Genomic DNA, 19,263 nt, shown 5'->3' on the forward strand with positions numbered 1-19,263 from the left:
AGCGGGCTGCCGGCGTGTGCGTCTCTCCCTATCTAATCTCTCCGCCGCACGCGCCGCCAGAAGTTCAACGCTGTCCAGACTGACAAGGCAGTCCAACGCCCAGGTTCTGGAGCGTCCGGGGAACCAGGCCCAGGTCACCCTTGGCTGTAGTGGGTTTTACTGAACATCCCAAGCTAACTCTGCACTCACTCATCCTAAGGCCCTGGCTAACCTCGAACTCGAAGCAATCCTCCCGCCTCTGCTTTCAGAGTGCTAGGATTGCAGGTGAACGCTACCGTGACGCCCTGTCGGGGGCCTTTGGTTTACCCTCTCAGTTCCTGCCTCCCACCTAGCTCCCTTTTTGGCTCCTAAGCAGTCTGGCCACTCCCTGGGGACTATATAAAGCTCAGCTTGATTCTTCATTGCTCGTCCCTAATACGGTGGCCTGATGATGTCCGTGAGCAATGCATTTGCAAAATGGGAGCACGGCCGGGCGTGAGGACACACACCTGGAACGCCAGCCCTTGGTCGGTGGGGGCAGGAGGCCATTCTCGGCACCTCTCAAGTTTGTGGCCAGCCTGGGCTACACGAGACCCCGTCTCAAAAGGGGAGCAGGTTAGACACAGGTTCCCCGGAATTAAGAGAGAACTACACAGTAAATGCCAGCGCGCTGTTCCCTGAGCTCATCCGGGTCCCCAAGCCCATTGACTTTCGCTCACCCTTAACCAGTGTGATAACTGCCAGTTCCTCAGTACTCGGCGCCCGCCAGCTCGCATGTCCTCACGGCAGCCCGTGGGGGGTGTGCTATTACTGTGGCCTCTGCCTCACCTGCTCCCTTCACTGCCGTCCTTGCCCAAAGACTCCCCAATAGCTTAATATGATAATCACTCAAATGACAGGATCGTAGTCGCTCCTAACAGCACCTAAGGGCTTGCTGGGACCAGGCCAGGTAATTGCTAGCCAAGCCTGTGTGTGGGAGGCAAGGTGTAACAGGAGCGAAACTGCAGGCTCTGAACGGCAGGATCACCGGGGTGCGCCTGTAAGTCATCTGAATGGATTCCCTTCCTGCCACGCCCCTCCCGGCCACACTGGGCGGCCTCTGTCCTCCCTGCTGACCTAAGGCTCAACTCACTGGCAGTCCCTTGCACCAGCCGGGTCCTCTGCCTACAAACACTTCTGTGTCTGCTTTCCCAGTTTGTTTCCGTCGCTGGAAGGAGCTCAGATGTCTCTCCCTTACGGAGTCCTCTCTGTCCTCCCACCCAGGGCCTGGTGAGGCCGTCAGAGCCACCCTATAGTAAACACGGTGACACATGTCTAGAATCCAAAGGCTCAGAAGGCTGAGGCAGGAGAGCGACACCATAGGACACCCTATCTCAAAAACAACTTAAAAAGTGCTTCAGGAAGAGGCAGGCGGATCTCTGGGGGTTTGAGGCCAGCCTGGTCTACAAAACAAGTCCAGGACAGCCAGGGCTATCAGTGAAACCATGTCTTGAAAAAGAAGAACAAAAACTAAAGTAATTATCACTTTTTAAGCACTGTTGAGGCTGTAACACACCTTTGATCCCAGCGCTCCCGGAGGTAGAGGCAGGCAGACCTCTGAGCCTACATACCGAGTTCCAGAGCACAGCCAAAGGCTACCTAGTGAGACCTGTCTCAAACAAAAGACAACAACAACAACGAAAAAAGGTTGGAAAGAATCAGACTAAGTTTGTAACCTATGTTTCTTTAATTGCCTTATAACTTATATTTTCAAATTTTAGGCCCATGTTAATTAAAGCCTCTTGGTGCTTCTTCAGAGAGCCGAGGAATATAAAAGTTCCTGACATTAGCCTTCTGTGAGGGCAGAGATAAGGAAGAGAACAAGCAGAAATCTCTACTAGGTAGAGAGAAAATCAACAGCCTGCGCCTGTGAGATAAACTTTGTTTGGAAACTGGGCCAAATGGGCCCCCGGTCCTTATCCTGAATAGCTCCTGACCTTTGACCCAAAGCCTGTAACCCCCACTCCTCAGACACAGGATGAGTTAATCACTCTCCCACCTTTAACTGTGGCTATATCTCATACGGCCGGAAATTCCAAACTAACTTGAAGATCAGATATTTACGACAGGGCTGACCGGACCTAAGGGTGCCCAGAACCAACCAATTATTTTAAAAGTTAAATACCTCATCCAATCCTAAATTGCCAAGACTGCAACCCCTGAAAATTCCCATCGCCTTGTCCTTTAAAAGCCCAAGGCCTTGGTCTCCCAGTGCCACTCCTTGCTGACCAGCAGGGGTGACCCCATTGCGCAATGGTCAAAATAAACCTCTTGCATTTGCATCCATAGATGGTGGTCTCCGGAGGTCTTTTTTCACTCACCTCCCAGGCAGCTAGGCACCTGCCGGGCCTGACAGGCCCAGGTCAGACCTAACAGGTTCAGGGGTGCTGTGCTGGGGAGATGGCTCCAGGGGTTAAGAGCACTGGCTGCTCTTCCAGAGGAGCGGGGTTCAAGTCTCAGCCCCCACAGCAGGGCTCACAACTGCCTCACAACTCCTGTTCTAGGAAGTCTAATGGTCTCTTCGGTCTCCAGGGCACCAGCCCCCAAGTCCCTCTCTTCAACCTGAACCTGGGCAAGGCCGGGTCCCAGGGCCTGGACTCAAGGCTTCTTTCTGTTTCTCGTCTCCCTGGGGGATGGGAGTAAGGGGCTCCTCAGCCACGAACGAGGTCCATCCCCGAGCTGTCCACACCCAATCCTTCTCCTTTGTTTTCTGCTTTTTGTTTAGTTTTTTTAAAATTCTATTTCGTGTTTATGTGTGCATCTCTGTGTCCGCCTTGCAAAAGCAGCAAGCTCGTAACCACTGAGCCATCTCTCCAACAGCTTGTGGCTCTCGTGTACCAAGGACTGTCACTGAACTTCTGGCAATCCTGCCTAGCCTCCCTAGTGTTCCCATTACAATCACACTTCCCTCCCACCTGATCCCCACCTGTCCATACCTGAGCAAAGCTAACTGGCCTCTGCCTGCACCCTCGGTGCCGCCCCTCCCCCAACCACTATCGCTGCCAACCTTCCCTTTTTTTTTTTTTTTTTTTTTGGAGTAGGGTTATCCGAGACAGGGTTTCTCTGTGTGTCCCTGGCTGTCCTGGACCGGCTTTGTAAACCAGGCTGGCCTTGAACTCACACCCGACTGCCGACTGCCGACTGCCTCTGCCTCCCCGAGTGTTGAGGTTAAAGGCTTGTGCCGCCCCTGCCAACCTTGATCTCCTTCTCAGGCCCTCGCTACAGCTTCCTCCCTAGTCTCTGTTCCTACCACCTGCAAAGCAAGCAAGTGCAGGTGTCCATCGCCCTGTCCTCTCCCTCCTCCCCCCTCCCTCCCCCTGCTCCCGCCCACACACCCAGAGCTCTGTTCCTGCTACACTTCATTCCATTGGAGTCAAATTTCCCTCCCTAGGGAAGACAGCTCAGAGAGGGCATGCCCGGCCTGCATGACGTCCCAGCACTGGAAAGAAAAAAAAAAAAAAGGTTCTTTTCACTCTAGACAAAAAGTCCTTACTGATCCGTCCTGTCACCTCCCTGTCCCTCTAAGCCAGTCCAGAGAGGACAGGCAAGGTGGCACCGCCTTTGATCCCAGCACTCGGGAGGCAGAGGCGGACAAATCCACGGGAGTTTGAGGCCAGTCTGGTCTACACAGCCAGTTCCCAGACCTGGATAGTCCCATCTGAGGCTTCAGGGACAAAAAATGGGTAGGAGCGCTGCCGGTGTGCCGTGTCCAACCAGCGCCTTTCCTGCGCTTGGGACGGGCCAACTCCACGCCAAGGCGTCTGGGAAGTGGGAGAGAGGACAGTCTTCCCAGACCTCTCCTTAACCTCCTTCACTTTTTTTTTTCCTTTCATGAAACAAAGTGTCATTATGTAGCTCTGGTCTACCTCTTGAGTTCCAGGTCAGCCAGGGCTACTTAATGAAACTTTGTCTCAAAAGCCACGCAGAGGGGTGGGAGCGCTGGAGAGATGGCTCAGCAGTGAGGGCAGTTAGGAAAGGTTAAGGCCAGGGTACCAAAGGGGCTCCCTCCCAGCCCCGACCTCTACTTTTCGTTTTGTTTCACTTGTGAATTTTTCCTGGCAATATTTGTATACGTTTCTGGTCATGTGCACGTTTCATGGTCAATTTGGATGTGCAAATTGAAACATTATTTACCACGAGTGTAGACGGGTGCATGTGACACGGTCACTGGTGGAGATGAGAGGACAGCTCAGGAGTCAGCTCTCTCCCAGGTCCCCGAGGTGTGGGCAGTGAACTCACCCTGCCGGTCTGGCACCACTCTTGCTGGTCTCTCTGATATGGAAATTTTTATTCCGCCCATTTTTTTTGCTTGTCATATCAACCTGGAAAGGGCAGGTGCCTTCCCCGCCCAGCCGTGGCCCTGCCTTGATGTTCCTCACCCAGGAGCCCGATATGGCACTTCCCACCCACGTAATAAACTAGCCTCCAGGCTCTCGAAGTGGCTGCCTTAGGAGCAGCAGGGCGGCAGGTAGGAGCTGAGTGTTTGCTGCCTTGGCACCAGCCCCGGAGTGCTTGAGCGTTAGTCCCCGAGGAAGAACGAGGTCTATTCTGTTGGCTCCTCGGCCATGCTCAGCTCTGTTTCAGGGCTCGTTTTAATCTTCTCTACAGCGCGCGTTTTATGCACCCAAACAATTCCCCACAGTCCTAAAAACGCCATTTCCCCGCTGTGCATAAGACTCCATCATCTAAGCCTAGCAGGAGCTTTTCTCCATCCCTTGATCTCTGACTAAACCCAGGGATAGGCTGCGGAGGTTCAGGGACGAGCTAACCCCATTGTTCTAGTTTGCTCTCTGTTGCTGTGGCCTGGACAGAAGGCAATGCGGGAAGGAGAGGGTTTATTTGGCCTGCAGGTTAGAGGTCATCTAGGAATGCCAAGACAGGAGCCTGGAGGCAGGATCGGCAGCAGAACCCTGGAGGAACGCTGCTCACTAACTCGCTCTCCACAGCGCCACAACCTGCCTTTTTATACAACTCACCTGCCTCAGGGTGTCACAACCCACAGAGCCCTGCGCCTTCCACATCAATCATTCATTAAGAAAATGCACCCCAAGCCGGGAGGTGGGGGCGCACGCCTGTAATCCCAGCACTCAGGAGGCAGAGGCAGGGGATTGCTGTGTGTCTGAGGCCAGCCTGGTCTACAGAGTGAGTCCAGGACAGCCAGGGCCACACAGAGAAACCCTGTCTCAGAAAACGATAACAAAAACAAAACAAACAGAAAGCTGAGTGCACACCTTTAATCCCAGCAATCAGGAGGCAGAGACGACAGGTGGATCTCTGTGAGTTCAAGGCGAGCCTGGTCTACACAGAAAGTTCCATGACAGCTGGGGCTACGCAGTGAGGCCATAAAGCAGGGCTCTCGTAAGGATTGACCGCAGCTGAGCGGTACTGCAGGCCTGCAAATGCCAGCACTCGGCAGGACAGAGACAGGAAGAACACAGGTTCTCATGGACTGTTTAGAGAAACAAGGAAACAGGGCATAGCGGTGCACACCTTTAGTTCCAGCACTTGGGGGGCATCCTTAGGAGATGGATCTTTGTGAGTTCGAGACCAGCCAGAGCTACATAGTAAGACCCTGTTTTGACAAAAAAAACAAAATCAGGGGCTGGAGAGATGGCATGGCAGGTAAGAGCACTGACTGCTGTTTCAGAGGTCCCAGGTTCAATTCCCAGCAACCACATGGCAACTGTCTGTAACTCCAGTTCCAGGGGATCTGACACCCTCACACAGACATACATGCAGGCAAACACACACACACACACACACACACACACACACACACACACACGCTAAGAAAAATCAAAACCAGTAAGGAATAATAAAGATGAAAGTTGGAGGGTGTCTCTGTGGCCTCCTCTTGAATCTGAGTATCCTGTGAGCTCTTTGGTCAATGGACAGCGCAGACATGAAGGCGTGTGGAGGTGACAGTGTGTGGCTCTGGAGTGGGCTCAGAAAAGGCCGTGCTTCTGCCTGCCATCCGGGCACTGCTGTGGAGGACGGGAGGTTTCAAATAGAAAAGTCCACGTGCTCAGAGGCTGCCTCTCTGGAAAGGCCCTGTGAGGTCTCCTAGTCACCGTCCCCCGGGGCCCGGCCAACAGCCGGCTCACTACAGCCAAGTCGGTGAGTCACTTGGATGTCCAGCCTTGTCTTGCTGACAGAGAGAGGGCTCTTAAAGAAGAAAGAGCCAAAGAATTAGTGGAAAAGTTGGATATTTTCTTTTTCACCTTTCTTCTGTTTTTCTTTTTTTCCCCTGGGGTGGGTGGGTTTTTTTTGATTGTTTGTTTGTTTGTTGTTTTTTTTTTGAGACAGGGTTTCTCTGTGTAGCCCTGGCTGTCCTAGACTTGCTTTGTTGACCAGGCTGGCTTCGAACTCCTGCCTCTAGATAGTTTTCTTTTTGCTATGATGAGGCTGGGGGCCCGGCCTTGGGCATGCTAAATGAGTGCTTTCTAGGCCCCACAGCCCTTGGATGTTTCGCCTCTAATTCTCTTTATTCAGTGTGTGTGTGTGTGTGTGTGTGTGTGCGTGTGGTGTGTGTTGTGGAGTTGAAGTGTCATGATGCATGTGTGGAAGTTGCAGGTCACAGGACAGCTTGCAAGAGTCATTGCCCTCGTTCCGAGACGTGGGTGCGGAGAACTGAACTCAGATCACCAGGTTTAGCAGAAAGCACCTTCCCCCAATGACCCGTCTCAGCTGCCGTCAGTTTATCTGACGCGGTGTCTCCTGTATCCCAGACTGGCCTTGAACTCTCTCTGCAGCTCACAGTGACCTTGAACCCCCAGCCCCTGTCACCACTTCCAGATGCTTTTCAGTGCTGGGGTGGAGTCCAGGGCCTTTGCCTGCTGGTCAGGCATTGTGCCAACTGCATTCTAACCCTCCTTGACTATGATTTAAAAACCACCAAAACAGGCTTTATAAACAGGCCCTAGATGTAACTCCCAAATTGTCAGATAGGGACTGTGTATCAGGACTGGGGCTTCAGGTGGCACTCGGAAAGCTGAGGCAGGAGGGTGGCCACGAGTTCCAGTCTAGCCTAAGGGGCACACTAGACCTGGTCCCAAGCAAAACAAAACACTGAACAGCCAAAGCTGCTGGTGCTTTTTTTTTTTTTTTTAAATCCCAGGTCTTAAGGAACCTCAGTAAGTGGCTCTATGGGTCTGAGGCCAGCAAGGCTACCTAGCGAGACCCTAGGTCGAGAAGAATGACAGAATAAACAAGCAGCTGGGTGTGGCGGGGCATGCCCGAGCTGTGCGCATGCATTTTCACCCTGGGAAAACAAACACAGGACTGGTCACCCCAACGGGGCACTGCCGCCGAGGTTAAAGCTACGTTCCGCTCAGGTCTGGCCCCTCGGAGCACAGAGGGTAGGCAGGGTTGTCCCCGGGGCTGCGGGCAGCTGCCAGGAGCCTGCCTCACAGCTCCTCTCTGTAAAAACCTTTTTGTTTATTATCACTGGGGGCCTGCACACACGGAAGCCAGAAGTGCAATCCGCGTCTTCCTCCACCGCTCACGGGGATCGAACTGGGGTCCTCGCCCTCGGCAGCAAGCCCTGCTGACTCGGGAGCTCCCTCACCAGCACAGGCTTCTGTTCTCTCTCACTGTCGCCTTTCCTGCTGAAGATCAAAGCCAGGGACCTCACACACAGGGAACAAGGGCCAGGCTCCTCAGGTGTCACCCTCCCTTTACAGACAAGAGTCCCCACAGGTACCCCAGACGGGTGTGGGTGTGTGATCTTACAGCTGTCTGCCTCAGCCTCCTCAGTGCTGGGACTGCAGGCAGAGGCCACCGAGGTCAGATCGCTTTCTTTTTCTTTCTTTCTTTCTTTCTTTCTTTCTTTCTTTCTTTCTTTCTTTCTTTCTAATTCTTTACAGTTTTATTTTATGTGTGTGACTGTTCTGCCTGCATGTATGTCTTTGTGTGTGGCGCCCCGAAGGACAGAAGAGGACACTGGATCCTCTGTAACTAGCGATATGGTGGGCTACCGTGAGGGGGCTGGTAGCTGAACCCTGGGTCCTCTGGGAGAGCAGCCAGTGTTCCTAACCATTGAGCCATCTCTCCAGCCCCAACCAGCATCAGATCCTTTATTTTTATTTCTTAGGAGGGGTAGTTTTCAAGACAGGGTTTCTTTGTGTATGTAGTCTTGGCTGGCCTGGGCTCGCTTTGTAGACCAGGCTGGCTTCGAACTCACAAGGATCCACCTGCCTCTGCTTCCCTGGTGCTGGGATTGAAGGCACGTGCCACCACTGCCAACTTTTTGTTTTTTTTAAAAATTTCCAGCATTGGCTCTTAGCATCGCAAAGACAACCGAAGCCAGGGGTGGTACCTCAGGCCTGTAACTTCAGCACTTGTCGCGAGGCCAAGGCCAGCCTGAACTATGTAAAGAGAACTACTCTCCCAAGGAGGGAAAGACAAGAGAAAGGAGGAGGAGGCAACCTGTGGGGATTTGCATCTGGTGGAATTCAGCGCTACCCCATAAAAGAGTATTCACCCCAAACTGATCGCTACTCTTCATCCACAAGTGGAACATGAAGGCAGCCTTTTAATCTGCCTGTTTACAGTGGACTGACTGGGAGCTGGCTCAGGGGGCAAGGTGACTTCCTGCCAGCCCTGACCACCCGAGCTCCACCCCAGTAACCCAAATTCCTGCGACCCACATACTGGAGGGGGAGAGCTGACTCCTGCCAGTTGTTCTCTGACCCCCACAGAGCCACCCGGGAACAGACACGCACACAAAATAAATCAATGCTAAGAAAACATTCTAAAGAGCACAGTGGGAGGCATCAAGCGATGCGCGGAGCTAAACCAGACTGTGGGAAATCCCAGGAAAAAGGAACCGGAGGGGGATGGTTGCAGAACACTCAAGAGAGTGCGGTGGTGCGCGCCTGTGATCCCAGCACTCCGGGAGGAGGCAGAGGCAGGCGGGTCTCTGTGAGTTCCAGGCCAGCCTGGTCTACCAAGCAAGTCCAGGACAGAAAAAAAAAAAAAAAAAAAAAGCTTCCTGAATACCCTTGATTTTTATTTGCATAAATCATAAGTAAAAAAACATTTATGAAACTTTTGAATACAGAGTATTAAATAATACCTTAAAGGGCTGGAGAGATGGCTCGGAGGTCCTGGGTTCAATTCCCAGCAACCACATGGTGGCTCACAACCATCTATAACGAGATCTGGTGCCTCTTCTGGTGTGAGGGCAGACACGCAGGCAGAACGTTGTATACATAATAGATATTAAAATAATAATAATACCTTAAAATTAATGCAACCTCTTGAAAGATCTACTGGAAACCTTTATCTTTTAAAGAAACACACACACACAAACATTTCTGGAATGGACATTACACTACCCGAGGGATTCAGGCCTGGCTTGCTGGTGCAGGCCCGTTGTACACAGGCTGGAGGCGCGCGTGGGGAAAAGGCTGGGATGTCGCGGTGCTTTCTGGGAAATGAAGTCCTCTTACTTTGCGGGCGGCGCTGTCCTACAGGACTGCGGGCCTCCACAGCGGCTGAGCGGTACGCTGCTGCCCCCTGGCGGAGGCGGTGGGACAAACAACCAGGACGCGAGGGACGAGAGGGTGAGACGGGAAAAGCAGGCTGCCGCGAGGGTTGGGTGAAGCAGCGAGGTCCATTCTCGCCACCGAAGCTCGACGTGGCGGAGCCATGAGTTGTATCGGGTGACCCACAGGAGCATGGGTGAGGTGTAACCTCCAGGAGCAGAAATGGCTCATCAGCGCCTCATCAGCGCCCAGTTCGGCGGAGGCGACAGCTCAGGAAAGCTGGGAACCTGGAGCACGCTGGCTGCACAGCCCGCAGGCGCTCCACAGCTTGGAGAGGGCCCTTTGCAGGTGGCTCGGTCCGGCTAACCCGCCTCCAGGCAGCTCAGGTGGCTTCTGCTTCTGGCGTGAGGCTAGGCTGGTCGGAGTGATGGGAGCAGGCTTTACGGCTTCCCTTGGGAGGAGTCCAGTGAGTCTGGTCAGTTTCAGGGACTTCAGGAGCTCCCCGGGAGCTCGTGGTAACTTGCAGTCTCAGGGGAAGCTGCTACACGAGAGCGCTTGCTCTTCCTGCGGCGACCGGGTCAGTTTTCCAGCGCCTGCGTGACGGCTCTACCATCTGCAACTCAGTCCAGGGGATCCAGCGTCCTCTATGATCTCCGTGGGTACCATATGGTGCACACCCGCACGTGCAGGCAAAATATCCATGCACATAAAATAAAGACATATTCTTAAAACAGAATATTACACCTAAGGACGAGGCTCAGCAGGACGTGGAGGCAGTGCACACTTTTAATCCCAGCACTTAGGAAGCAGAGGCAGGTGGGGCTCTGTGAGTTCGAGGCCAGCCTGCTCTACAAAGCGAGTTAGGACTCATAGACTCACAGGACTCATATCGTCTCAAAAAAAAAAAAAAAAAGAATGGCAGAGGGTGGGCTCAGTAGCAGAGCAAGAAAATTAGAAGTTTGAGATCTGCCTTGGCAGGCTGGAGAGATGGCTCAGAGGTTAAGAGTGCTGGTTGCTCTTCCAGAGGTCCTGAGTTCAATTCCCGGTAACCACATGGTGGCTCACAATCATCTATAATGAGGTCTGGTGCCCTCTTCTGGCTTGCAGACATACATATTGTATACAATAAATAAATAAATGTTAAAAAAAAAAAAGATCTGCCTTGGCTGCCCGGCCGTGGTGGCACACCCCTTTAATCCCAGCAGGCAGAGGCAGAGGCAGGCGGATCTCCTCTGTAAATTTCAGGCCAGCCTGGTCTACAGAATGAGCTCCAGGACAGCCCAGCTACACAGAGAAACCCTGTTTCAAAAAACGAAAAAGAAAGAAAGGAAAAGGAGCACCAGAGAAATTCCCATCATTAACCTCAGGCTTCCACAAGCATGCTGTCCAAACAGACGCACACCTATAACATGTGCCAACGTGTGTCTACACATGCAGATATGCCTACACACATGGACAACAGATGGAAAAGCTGACCCACAAGCGGTTGGAAAGTTGGGGCGATCCTCTTGCGTGCTGAGGGTGAGTGAAGGGCACGGGGTAGAGGCGGGTGGGCATGAGCCAGCGTGTTCTGTGGATTCATTTCTTGGCATGTCTGCTGGGACTCTGTGTGGTGGGTGTGTGGCTTTCAGCGCTTGCTTTCTGCATGCCGTGTTTCCCGGGTGTGTTTGGGCTTGGCCCCGAGTGTCCACGGGCTGAGCGTTCTAAGAGTGAGCCCGAGTGCTTTGCGGTGGGCTAGGGCTCAGCAGCTGCGTGTCCCAGGATCCCATGGCCCTCAGGCACTTCCACCTCCTTCTCCCTGAAGCTGTTCTCGCTTTTACCGCTTCCTCCACCTCAGAAGGGACAATTAAGCAATTAGGAAAATTACCCGCCACCTTCCGAGAAGTCATTCTTCCCAGAATCCCTTCAAGGAGCTAATGAGGGTTATTATTTTACATGCAGGTCCATGCTTAGTGACTCACTCTCCAGAACACATCATACACCCGAGGGCGCAGCGTTCTCTACCAGGCCTCACGACGCTGCAGAGAATGGCTCCCTGCTGTTTACCTACGCCAGTGCTCATGCTATCTATCTCTCCAGCTATCTATCCATCCAGCTATCCATCCATCCATCTATCTATCCATCTATCTATCCATCCATCCATCCATCCATCCGTCTATCTCTCTATCCATCCATCTCTCCATCCATCCATCCATCCATCCACCCATCTATCTATCTCTCTATCCATCCATCCATCCATCCATCTATCCATCCATCCATCCATCCATCCATCCATCCATCCATCTATCCATCCATCTATCTGTCTATCTCTCTATCCATCCATCCATCTATCCATCCATCCATCCATCCATCCATCCATCCATCTATCCATCCATCCATCTATCCATCCATCCATCCATCCATCCATCCATCCATCCACACATCCATCCATCTATCCATCCATCCATCCATCCATCCATCCATCTATCTGTCTATCTCTCTACCATCCATCTATCTATCTATCTATCCATCCATCCATCCATCCATCTATCTGTCTATCTCTCTGTCCATCCATCTATCTATCTAACTAACTGTCCTCTACTTGGGATAGAACTATATGTTAGGCAAATACTCTGCCATTGAGCAATATTCCAAGCCTTCATTTTACTTTACTTTTTAAAACCTTTTCTTTTTACATAAAAATATATGGCATGGGTCTGGAGATGGCTCAGAGGTTAAGAGCACTGGCTGCTGGTTGAAAGGTCCTGAGTTCAATTCCCAGCAACCACATGGCAGCTCACAATCATCTATAATGAGATCTGGTGCCCCCTTCTGGCGTGCAGGCAGAACACTGTATACATAGTAAGGAAATAAATCTTTCAAAGATAAAAAAAAAAAGTATGTCATGTACTTGAGTACCACGTGCATGCAGTGCCTGCAGAGGCCAGAAGAGGGCGTCAGATCCCCTGGAACTGGAGTTAACAGAGGGCTGGGAGCCACCAGGTGGGTGCTGGGATTGAAGCTGAGCAGAGGATCTTCTATGTCATCTCCCTGACTGGCTTTTTAGTTATCTTTTTGAGGCAGGGTCTTGCTATGTAGAACTGGCTGGTCTGGAACTCTATCTGTAGACCAGGCTGGCCTCACACTCACAGAGATCCACCTGCCTCTGCCCCCGGGATCTGCTGGGATTACAGATGTGTGCCACCATGCCTGGCACTCCCTTGTGCTTTCTGAGACAGGGTCTCACTATTTGTTCAGGCTGACCATGAGCTCATTCACTAGTCCACACCTCAGTCTCTGAGGAGGCGAGATGGCAGTCCCGTGCCACAAGATCTGGCTTGGTTTGCTTCTTTAAACTACTAAATGGGGGCCGCAGAGATGGCTCAGAAGTTAAGGGCACTGGCTGCCCTTCCAGAGGACCAGGGTTCAATTCCCAGCACCCACATGGTGGCTCACAACCGTAATTACAGTTGTAGGGTATCTGACGCCCTCTTCTGGCCTCTGTGGGCACTGCACACAGGCAGAACATAAAAACAAGTCCCTCCCCAGGGCTAAGCTTCTGCCTCTACCTCCAGACTGCCAGGACTCCAGTGACCCACCACGCCTGGCTCTGTCGCCCTTCCTTAGAGGCAAAGGCTGCCCCCTTCCCTCTCTCCTTCCTAGCACCCTGGAGTGCATGAGGTCAGGAGGAGATGGGTGTGCGCCGAGATTTACACATGTGGAGACTGGCTGCAGACACGCGGAGACCGTTATGCTGGCTTTGGGGAACGTGGGAAGGAAAAGAACTAAGCTGCAGGGGGAGGGGTGGTGTCCTTAGCCCTGTTGCTTAACAGACAGACATGGAAGATCACTAACCTTAGCCTAGTCTACATAGTGAGTCAATTCCAGACACCTCCCCTCCCCCCAAAAAAAGAGAAGGAAATGAGCTTTTATTTCACTTAGGCCCCTATTATTTTGGGCTGTTATAGTAGCAGAATATTTAATTATTTTTTGATATTTCTTTGGTTCTTTGAGACAGGGTTTCTCTGTGTAGCCCTGGCTGTCCTGGAGCTCGCTCTGTAGACCAGGCTGGCCTCAAACTCAGCTCTGCCTCTCAAGTGCTGGGTTCAAGGCATGTGCCACTGTGCCTGGCTCCAGAAGATTTGATTTCAAAGAAAATTTATAGGGTACGTATGCTGTGTGTGCGAGCTGAAGCTGCATCTTGGGAGGTGCCCGAGGTCAGTGTCGGGATGGACTTGGGTTCTCGGCTAGAGCGGCCGGCACTGTTAACCAGGAAGTCACCTCCCAGGCTCAGGAGAGCATCCTCGGCAAAAAGCAACAAAGCCATCTCTGGGGCCACGCAGATGGCACGCTTCCTCCAGATGGTCTTTCTTCCCCCCTTTTTGATTTATTAATTAGTTATTATTATTACTACTTTGTTTTGTTTCAAGCCACGGTTTCTCCGTGTACCCTGGACTCACTCTGTAGACCAGGCTGACCTCGAACTCACCGTGACCCACCTGCCTCTGCCTGAGTGCTGGGACAAAGGCTGTGTCACCACAGCCCACCATGAGTTACTTTACCAAGATCATCCTGAAATCCAGACTTCTACAACGCCCTGGATTCTGATTAGCTTAATAGAACGCTCCAGCTCCCAAATAGTGACACGGAGACTTTTTATGAGTTATTAATGCTTGGCCTGGGCTTCCGCTCGTTCCCTAACCAGCTCTTAATGTAACCTGTCCTGTTTATGAGTCTATGCTCTGCCACATGGCCTGTCACCTTCCTCTTAGTCTCTGCACTTGTACCTCCCCCGTGCAGGGCTGAGGACTCTTTCCCAAGTGATTCTCTCTCTCTTTAGTTTTTTGAGACAGGGGTTCTCTGTGGTAGCCCTGGCTGGAACTCACACACATCCGCATGTCTCTGCCTCCCAAGTGCTGGGATTAAAGGCTTGCACCACCACCGCCTGGCTCTCACCCGATTCTTTCCCAGAGGCCCTACCTCTGCCAGAAATCCCGCCTTCCTCTCCTTTGCTATAGGCCATTCAGCTCTTTATGAAACCTATCAGAAGGCGCTGGAGGGAGCATTTACAAACTATGATACAGCAGAACAACACCGGCAAAGTCCAGCCGGGAATCGGCTCTCTGCTGGCGCAGAGCTCAGCGTCTGACATACAGAGACGGCCTTTACACGGTGCGCGCAAACATCACTCCAACAATTTAATGCACAAATCTCAGGGGGAGAGGGCCACGGGCGTTCAGCGGAGGGGCCCTGGGGGGCGGGGGCGGGGGCGGGGGTCCGGCCAGCAGCGTCACATCTCGTCCAGCCCGTAGTCTTCCTCTGGGAAGTCGCCCACGGTGACGGCTGAAGGCTTGACAAAGGCACCGTACTTGGCCTGGCATTCGAAGTAGCGCTTCCCGTTCACACTGGGGGCCGGACGGGAGGGGGTGGTGAGGCGAGGCTGGCACTCCTCGGCCGATGGGCGCGCTCAGCCGGCGGCACAGGCAGGCCCTCCACCCCCGCTGCACACGCACACGCCTCGGGGGCCACACATTACCTGCCGTCATGCTTTCCTAGCGGCTCATCATACTGGACACCGACCCAATAGCCTGGCTTGAAATCTGTGAGTCCTGTGCAGGAGAGAAGGCTCAGGGAGGCGCTCCAGTGAGCTCACTTGCTCACACTTTCTGGGGGAGCGAGTGGAAAGGCTGTGGCGGAGTCAAGGCCACCTGCCCACCTCCTTCCTCCACCTCCTTCCCAGACAGAGATGGCAGCCCCTCACTGGTCTTTTTTCCTGCTTCTGCCCCATTCCCTGGAGACCTCCGGGGGGTGGTGGTGGCAGGGTGGCACTGATTTATTGCCACAGAGAAAGGCTTACGTGGCAACAGATAAACCAGGGCTGCACAGACCGTCCTAAGCAGAAGGTCCAGGAACATGAGGAAGGGGCCCTAGCTGGAAGACTTGGGGGTAGGTCTATGAGCGCGTCCTGTAGCTGGCCCCTCCATCTCTCGGCCGAACACTGCCTCCGCCATGATGCTCTGCTCAAATGGCGAGGGACTGAACTCTGGACCCATCAGCCAAAGGACATCTTCCTGTGAGTTCTAGCGAGCTTCTAGTCAGTGACCAAGACACGTACCTACATACATGACGGTGCCCCGGCGAACGGACTGGCCAGGTGCCCGCACCTCACAGCGGCTGCCCACAGAGATGGCACTGGCTTGGGCCTTCTCCTCGCTGAGGCGCTGGGCAGCCTTGGCCTCCTGCTGTGCCTGAAGTTCTTCATTGTATGGGCCTAGCTTGCTGCGCTTCATGAAGGATCGAACTGTGTCTGTGGAGGACGGGCGTGGCGAACGTCAGCCTGACCCTCACAGGTTCCTCCCGAGAAGGGATGGCGTTCATGGGGAGATTCTGAGTGTTGAAGAGCTAGCCCCAGAAGCCCCTCACCCCAGCATTGGCCTCTCCCCTTCCCTTTGCATCTCCCTGCAATTCAGAACTACAGGGGTGCCTCCTGCCTCTAGGCCCTCGTCGGCCCTGTTTCTCCATACACCACTCTGGTCTCCCATTCATCCTCATTTGGCTCCTGATACACTTCCGGCTGGCTACCCACTCTGACCTGCCCTCAACGCTAACTCCAGATGCCGCACTACCCCACACTCATCCCACTTGCCCCATCACTGCCATCTTTACCACGACTGCTCCCGCAAACCAATCCCAGACCCATCTCAATCCCCCGCCTTCAAGGCCCCTCTCTGCCTCCTGACCCTCCCCAGCCTCCCTTGCCATTCCACGGTGTCTGTCTTAACTCCTCTCCTAATATCTGTGGGCACCACCAATCACTCCTCACCCCCTTCCAGTCCACAGCTTAGCCTGGGATAGCCCCATGCTGTATGCCCCCCAGCCCGGCCCATGCATTCTGTACTTTGCCTCCGTTCATAAGCTTCTGGCGAGAGCTCGAATTTCTCCACCCTGGACACGTCCTCATACTCTCCGAGCCGGACACCACTGTGGTCAATGACCTGTGGTCAGAGGAGGGAGGTCAGTGGGGACCAGGGTCAGGAGGAGGGGACACAGCATGCTGGCACATGCTGGCACAGCCTGGACACTTTGGCAGAAGCCCTTCTCTCGTCTCCTGAGCTCAGACTTCCAGAGTCAAGGCAGATCCAGGGCAAAGTTCTAACAAGAGTTCACCCTTAAGAAAGTAAATTTCAGGCTGGAGAGATGGCTCAGTGGTTAAGCTGGCTGCTCTTCCAGAGGTCCTGAGTTCAATTCCCAGCACCCACATGGTGGTTCACGACCATCTATACCCTCTACTGCCCTCTTCTGTCACGAAGGTGTACACGCACATAGAGCATTCAAAATACAGAAATAAAATCTTAAAAAAAAAAAAAATAAATAAAAAGTAAATTTCGCTGGGCACAGTGGCACTTGCCTTTAACCCCAGCACTCAGGAGGCAGAGGCTGAGAGTTTGAGGCCAGCCTGGTCTACAAAGCAAGTCCAGGACAGCGAAGGCTACACAGAGAAACCCTGTCTTGAAAAACAAAAATGAAACGAATCAAAACCAAACCAAATCAAAACAAAGAAAAAGAGGAGGAGGAGAGGTCAAGTTTTTACACTGAGCTATCAGCCCACTTGGGAGGTGAGAGACAAGCTCAGGAAGAGAGCGCTAGCCAAGGCCACACACGGAATGTGAAGCCAATCAGGGCTACATGAAATTATCTCAAAAAACAAAACAAAACAGAGAGGTGCTGGAGAGACGGCTCAACCGTTAAGAGCACTTTCTACTCTTGCAGAGGACCCAGGTTCGGTTCTCAGTACCCACGTGGCTCCTCCAATTCTAGGGCATCCAATGTCCTCTTCTGCATATAGGCAAAAAAACTCAGGCACATGAAACTAAACAAATTATTCTAAAACACAGACCAAAACCACAAAGCGGGGAAAGGACGGAAGGATGGCTGTGGTGAGATGGCTCAGGGAGACGGAGGCTCCTACTACCCGACCTGTCCGCTGGCTTCAATTCACAGGACTCACACAGGGAAAAGAAAAACAGTTGCTGGCCTCTGGGTATGCTGTCCTGTATCTGTGTGTGCGCACCATACAGACGAAGCAAAACAAGAGAAATACTGACTCTTGTAAAGGTGCCATTCGAAAGATGATTTTTTTTTTCTGTGCTAACAATTAAACTGAGGCCGTGTAGTTGCTAAAGCATTTTCAGTGTGTGTGTGTACCAGTGTTGTGGAATTTATTCTCTCTTTCCTTCCTCTCTTGCCTAGCTGCTTCTGCATGCTGGGATTACAGGTGCACCTCACCATAATCCCAGGCCAGAAGGTGACATTTTAAGCAAAGATCTAAAGAAGTTAGCCATGTGGGAGTGAGGAAAGAGAACTACTTGGGTAGGGAATAAACACAAGCCAGGAGAAGGATTAGAGGCAGAGCTCACGCAGGCTGCCTGGGTGGAATGGAGTGGGGAGGGACTGAGGGTAGAATGACGTGAGCTGAGGCACACAGAGCTCTCTCGTGTTCGCGATGCTCCCGGCTTGGCCGGCCTTAGTCTCATGATGGCTCACCTCAATTCTTTAGGGCTCTGTACTCTACTTCCTTCTACGTAATATCCTCTAGAAAAGGTCGCAAACATCCACCCACTCCTCCAGGAAGCCTTTCGGACACCCCCAGGTGAAGTGTGCCCCTGGGCGGGCGCTCAGTGCAGACAACTCTGCCTCCCACTGTCTGCTAGCCACCCGCTTCTCCCCAGGCTGATCTGGGGGTTCCACGAGAACAGGACCTATCCTGGTTATCACATCGGGCAAAGCGCCGTGTTTGTGGAGTAAGTGAAGGAATGGATGAATGAATGAATGAATGTGGTGCGGGGTCCCAGGTGGCCTCACATGGATGCGGCAGCCATCATCTACAGGATAGGAGCCCAGCAGCGCGTCCTCCTGATCCAACTTGCTGTACAACTTGTCATCCGCTCCGTACAGCTCCAGCTCCATGCAGGAGGCAGGGCTGCCCACCACCAGCTCCAGCTTACACTGCGGAAAGCAGGCAGGGTGAGGAGAAAGGCCGTCCGCGGCCTCGTCGTCCGACTCCCACCAACTGCGATGGCATCCTGAACCCGCCCCCTCGGCTCCCCGGAGCGATCTTTCCGGGGCCCGGCGCCTCCCCCGCGGACTGGGATCTCGGGGCCCCCACGCTGTGCAGGCCGGGCGGCCGTCTCGGCGACCCTTCCTCAAGCCCCGCCCACCAGCGTCGGCCCCGCCCCGGCCCCGCCCCCCGGCCCCACCTTGAGCTCCGCGACGGTGAGGCTGCGGCTGTACCGCTTCTCGGAGCGGAAGCTGTTGAGGGAGCTGGTGATGAACACCGTCACGGTGGGCGCCGACACGCCCGCCACCTCCATCTCGCCGCGCCCCGTAGCGGCCCGCGGTCCGGCTCTGCCGCCTCACGCCGGCTCCGCAGCGCCGCCGCTCCTTCTGGGCTCTCGGTCCCGCCCCCGGCCCCGAGGCCGGCCAATGCGAGCGCCACGCCCGGCGCGTCCGGCCAATCGCCGCCCCTCGGCGCGCCCGGCCAATCCCGGACGCCTTCCGTGCCTGGTCTTCCAATGGCTGCACGGGAGGCGGCCGGGTGGGCGGGACCTCGGAGCCGGGAGGAAGGCTGTAGTTCCCGTCCGCCGAGGGTGGGCTCGGCGGGTGTGCGCTGGCCGAGGGGCGCCGGCTCCTTCCCTGGACCCCGCGCGCCGCGGTCCCAGCCCCCGCCCGGCTCCCTGACCTGGGAAGCGAGGCTCGGGAGTCGGAAGTGACTGCCCGG

The 19,263-nt window shown here is 53.8% G+C and overlaps 1 protein-coding gene across 2 annotated transcripts; it reads right to left on the reverse strand.

The window, feature by feature from the left end:
- Nucleotides 1-14,649: 14,649 nt before the first annotated feature.
- On the reverse strand, nucleotides 14,650-18,995 carry Tbcb (tubulin folding cofactor B). 2 transcript variants are annotated; one of them, XM_021640976.2, is made up of 6 exons: nucleotides 18,743-18,978; nucleotides 18,348-18,491; nucleotides 16,384-16,480; nucleotides 15,601-15,792; nucleotides 15,022-15,094; nucleotides 14,650-14,890 (listed from the first exon to the last, which is right to left on the reverse strand). In XM_021640976.2, the coding sequence occupies exons 1-6, from the start codon at nucleotides 18,854-18,856 to the stop codon at nucleotides 14,776-14,778; spliced, it is 735 nt and encodes a 244-aa protein (XP_021496651.1). In that variant the 5' UTR covers nucleotides 18,857-18,978; the 3' UTR covers nucleotides 14,650-14,775. The 2 variants fall into 2 exon arrangements, with proteins under 2 accessions (XP_021496651.1, XP_060222632.1); XM_060366649.1 differs by lacking the exon at nucleotides 14,650-14,890 and having other exon boundaries at nucleotides 15,038-15,094; nucleotides 15,650-15,792; nucleotides 18,743-18,995.
- Between the last annotated feature and the right edge of the window lie 268 nt (nucleotides 18,996-19,263).

Source organism: Meriones unguiculatus, chromosome 14, assembly GCF_030254825.1.
Source record: "Meriones unguiculatus strain TT.TT164.6M chromosome 14, Bangor_MerUng_6.1, whole genome shotgun sequence".
In the NCBI taxonomy this organism is placed as follows: Eukaryota; Metazoa; Chordata; class Mammalia; order Rodentia; family Muridae; genus Meriones; species Meriones unguiculatus.

Bases quoted from the DNA above. Each gene is read 5' to 3' on its own strand.
- Tbcb (XM_021640976.2), bottom strand. From the start codon at position 18,856: ATGGAGGTGGCGGGCGTGTCGGCGCCCACCGTGACGGTGTTCATCACC. The intron at 18,492-18,742 runs GTGGGGCCGGGG...TGCTTTCCGCAG, and splicing joins TCACCGTCGCGGAGCTCAAG to TGTAAGCTGGAGCTGGTGGT. The intron at 15,095-15,600 runs GTACGTGTCTTG...TCTCCTGCACAG, and splicing joins GGGCACCGTCATGTATGTAG to GACTCACAGATTTCAAGCCA.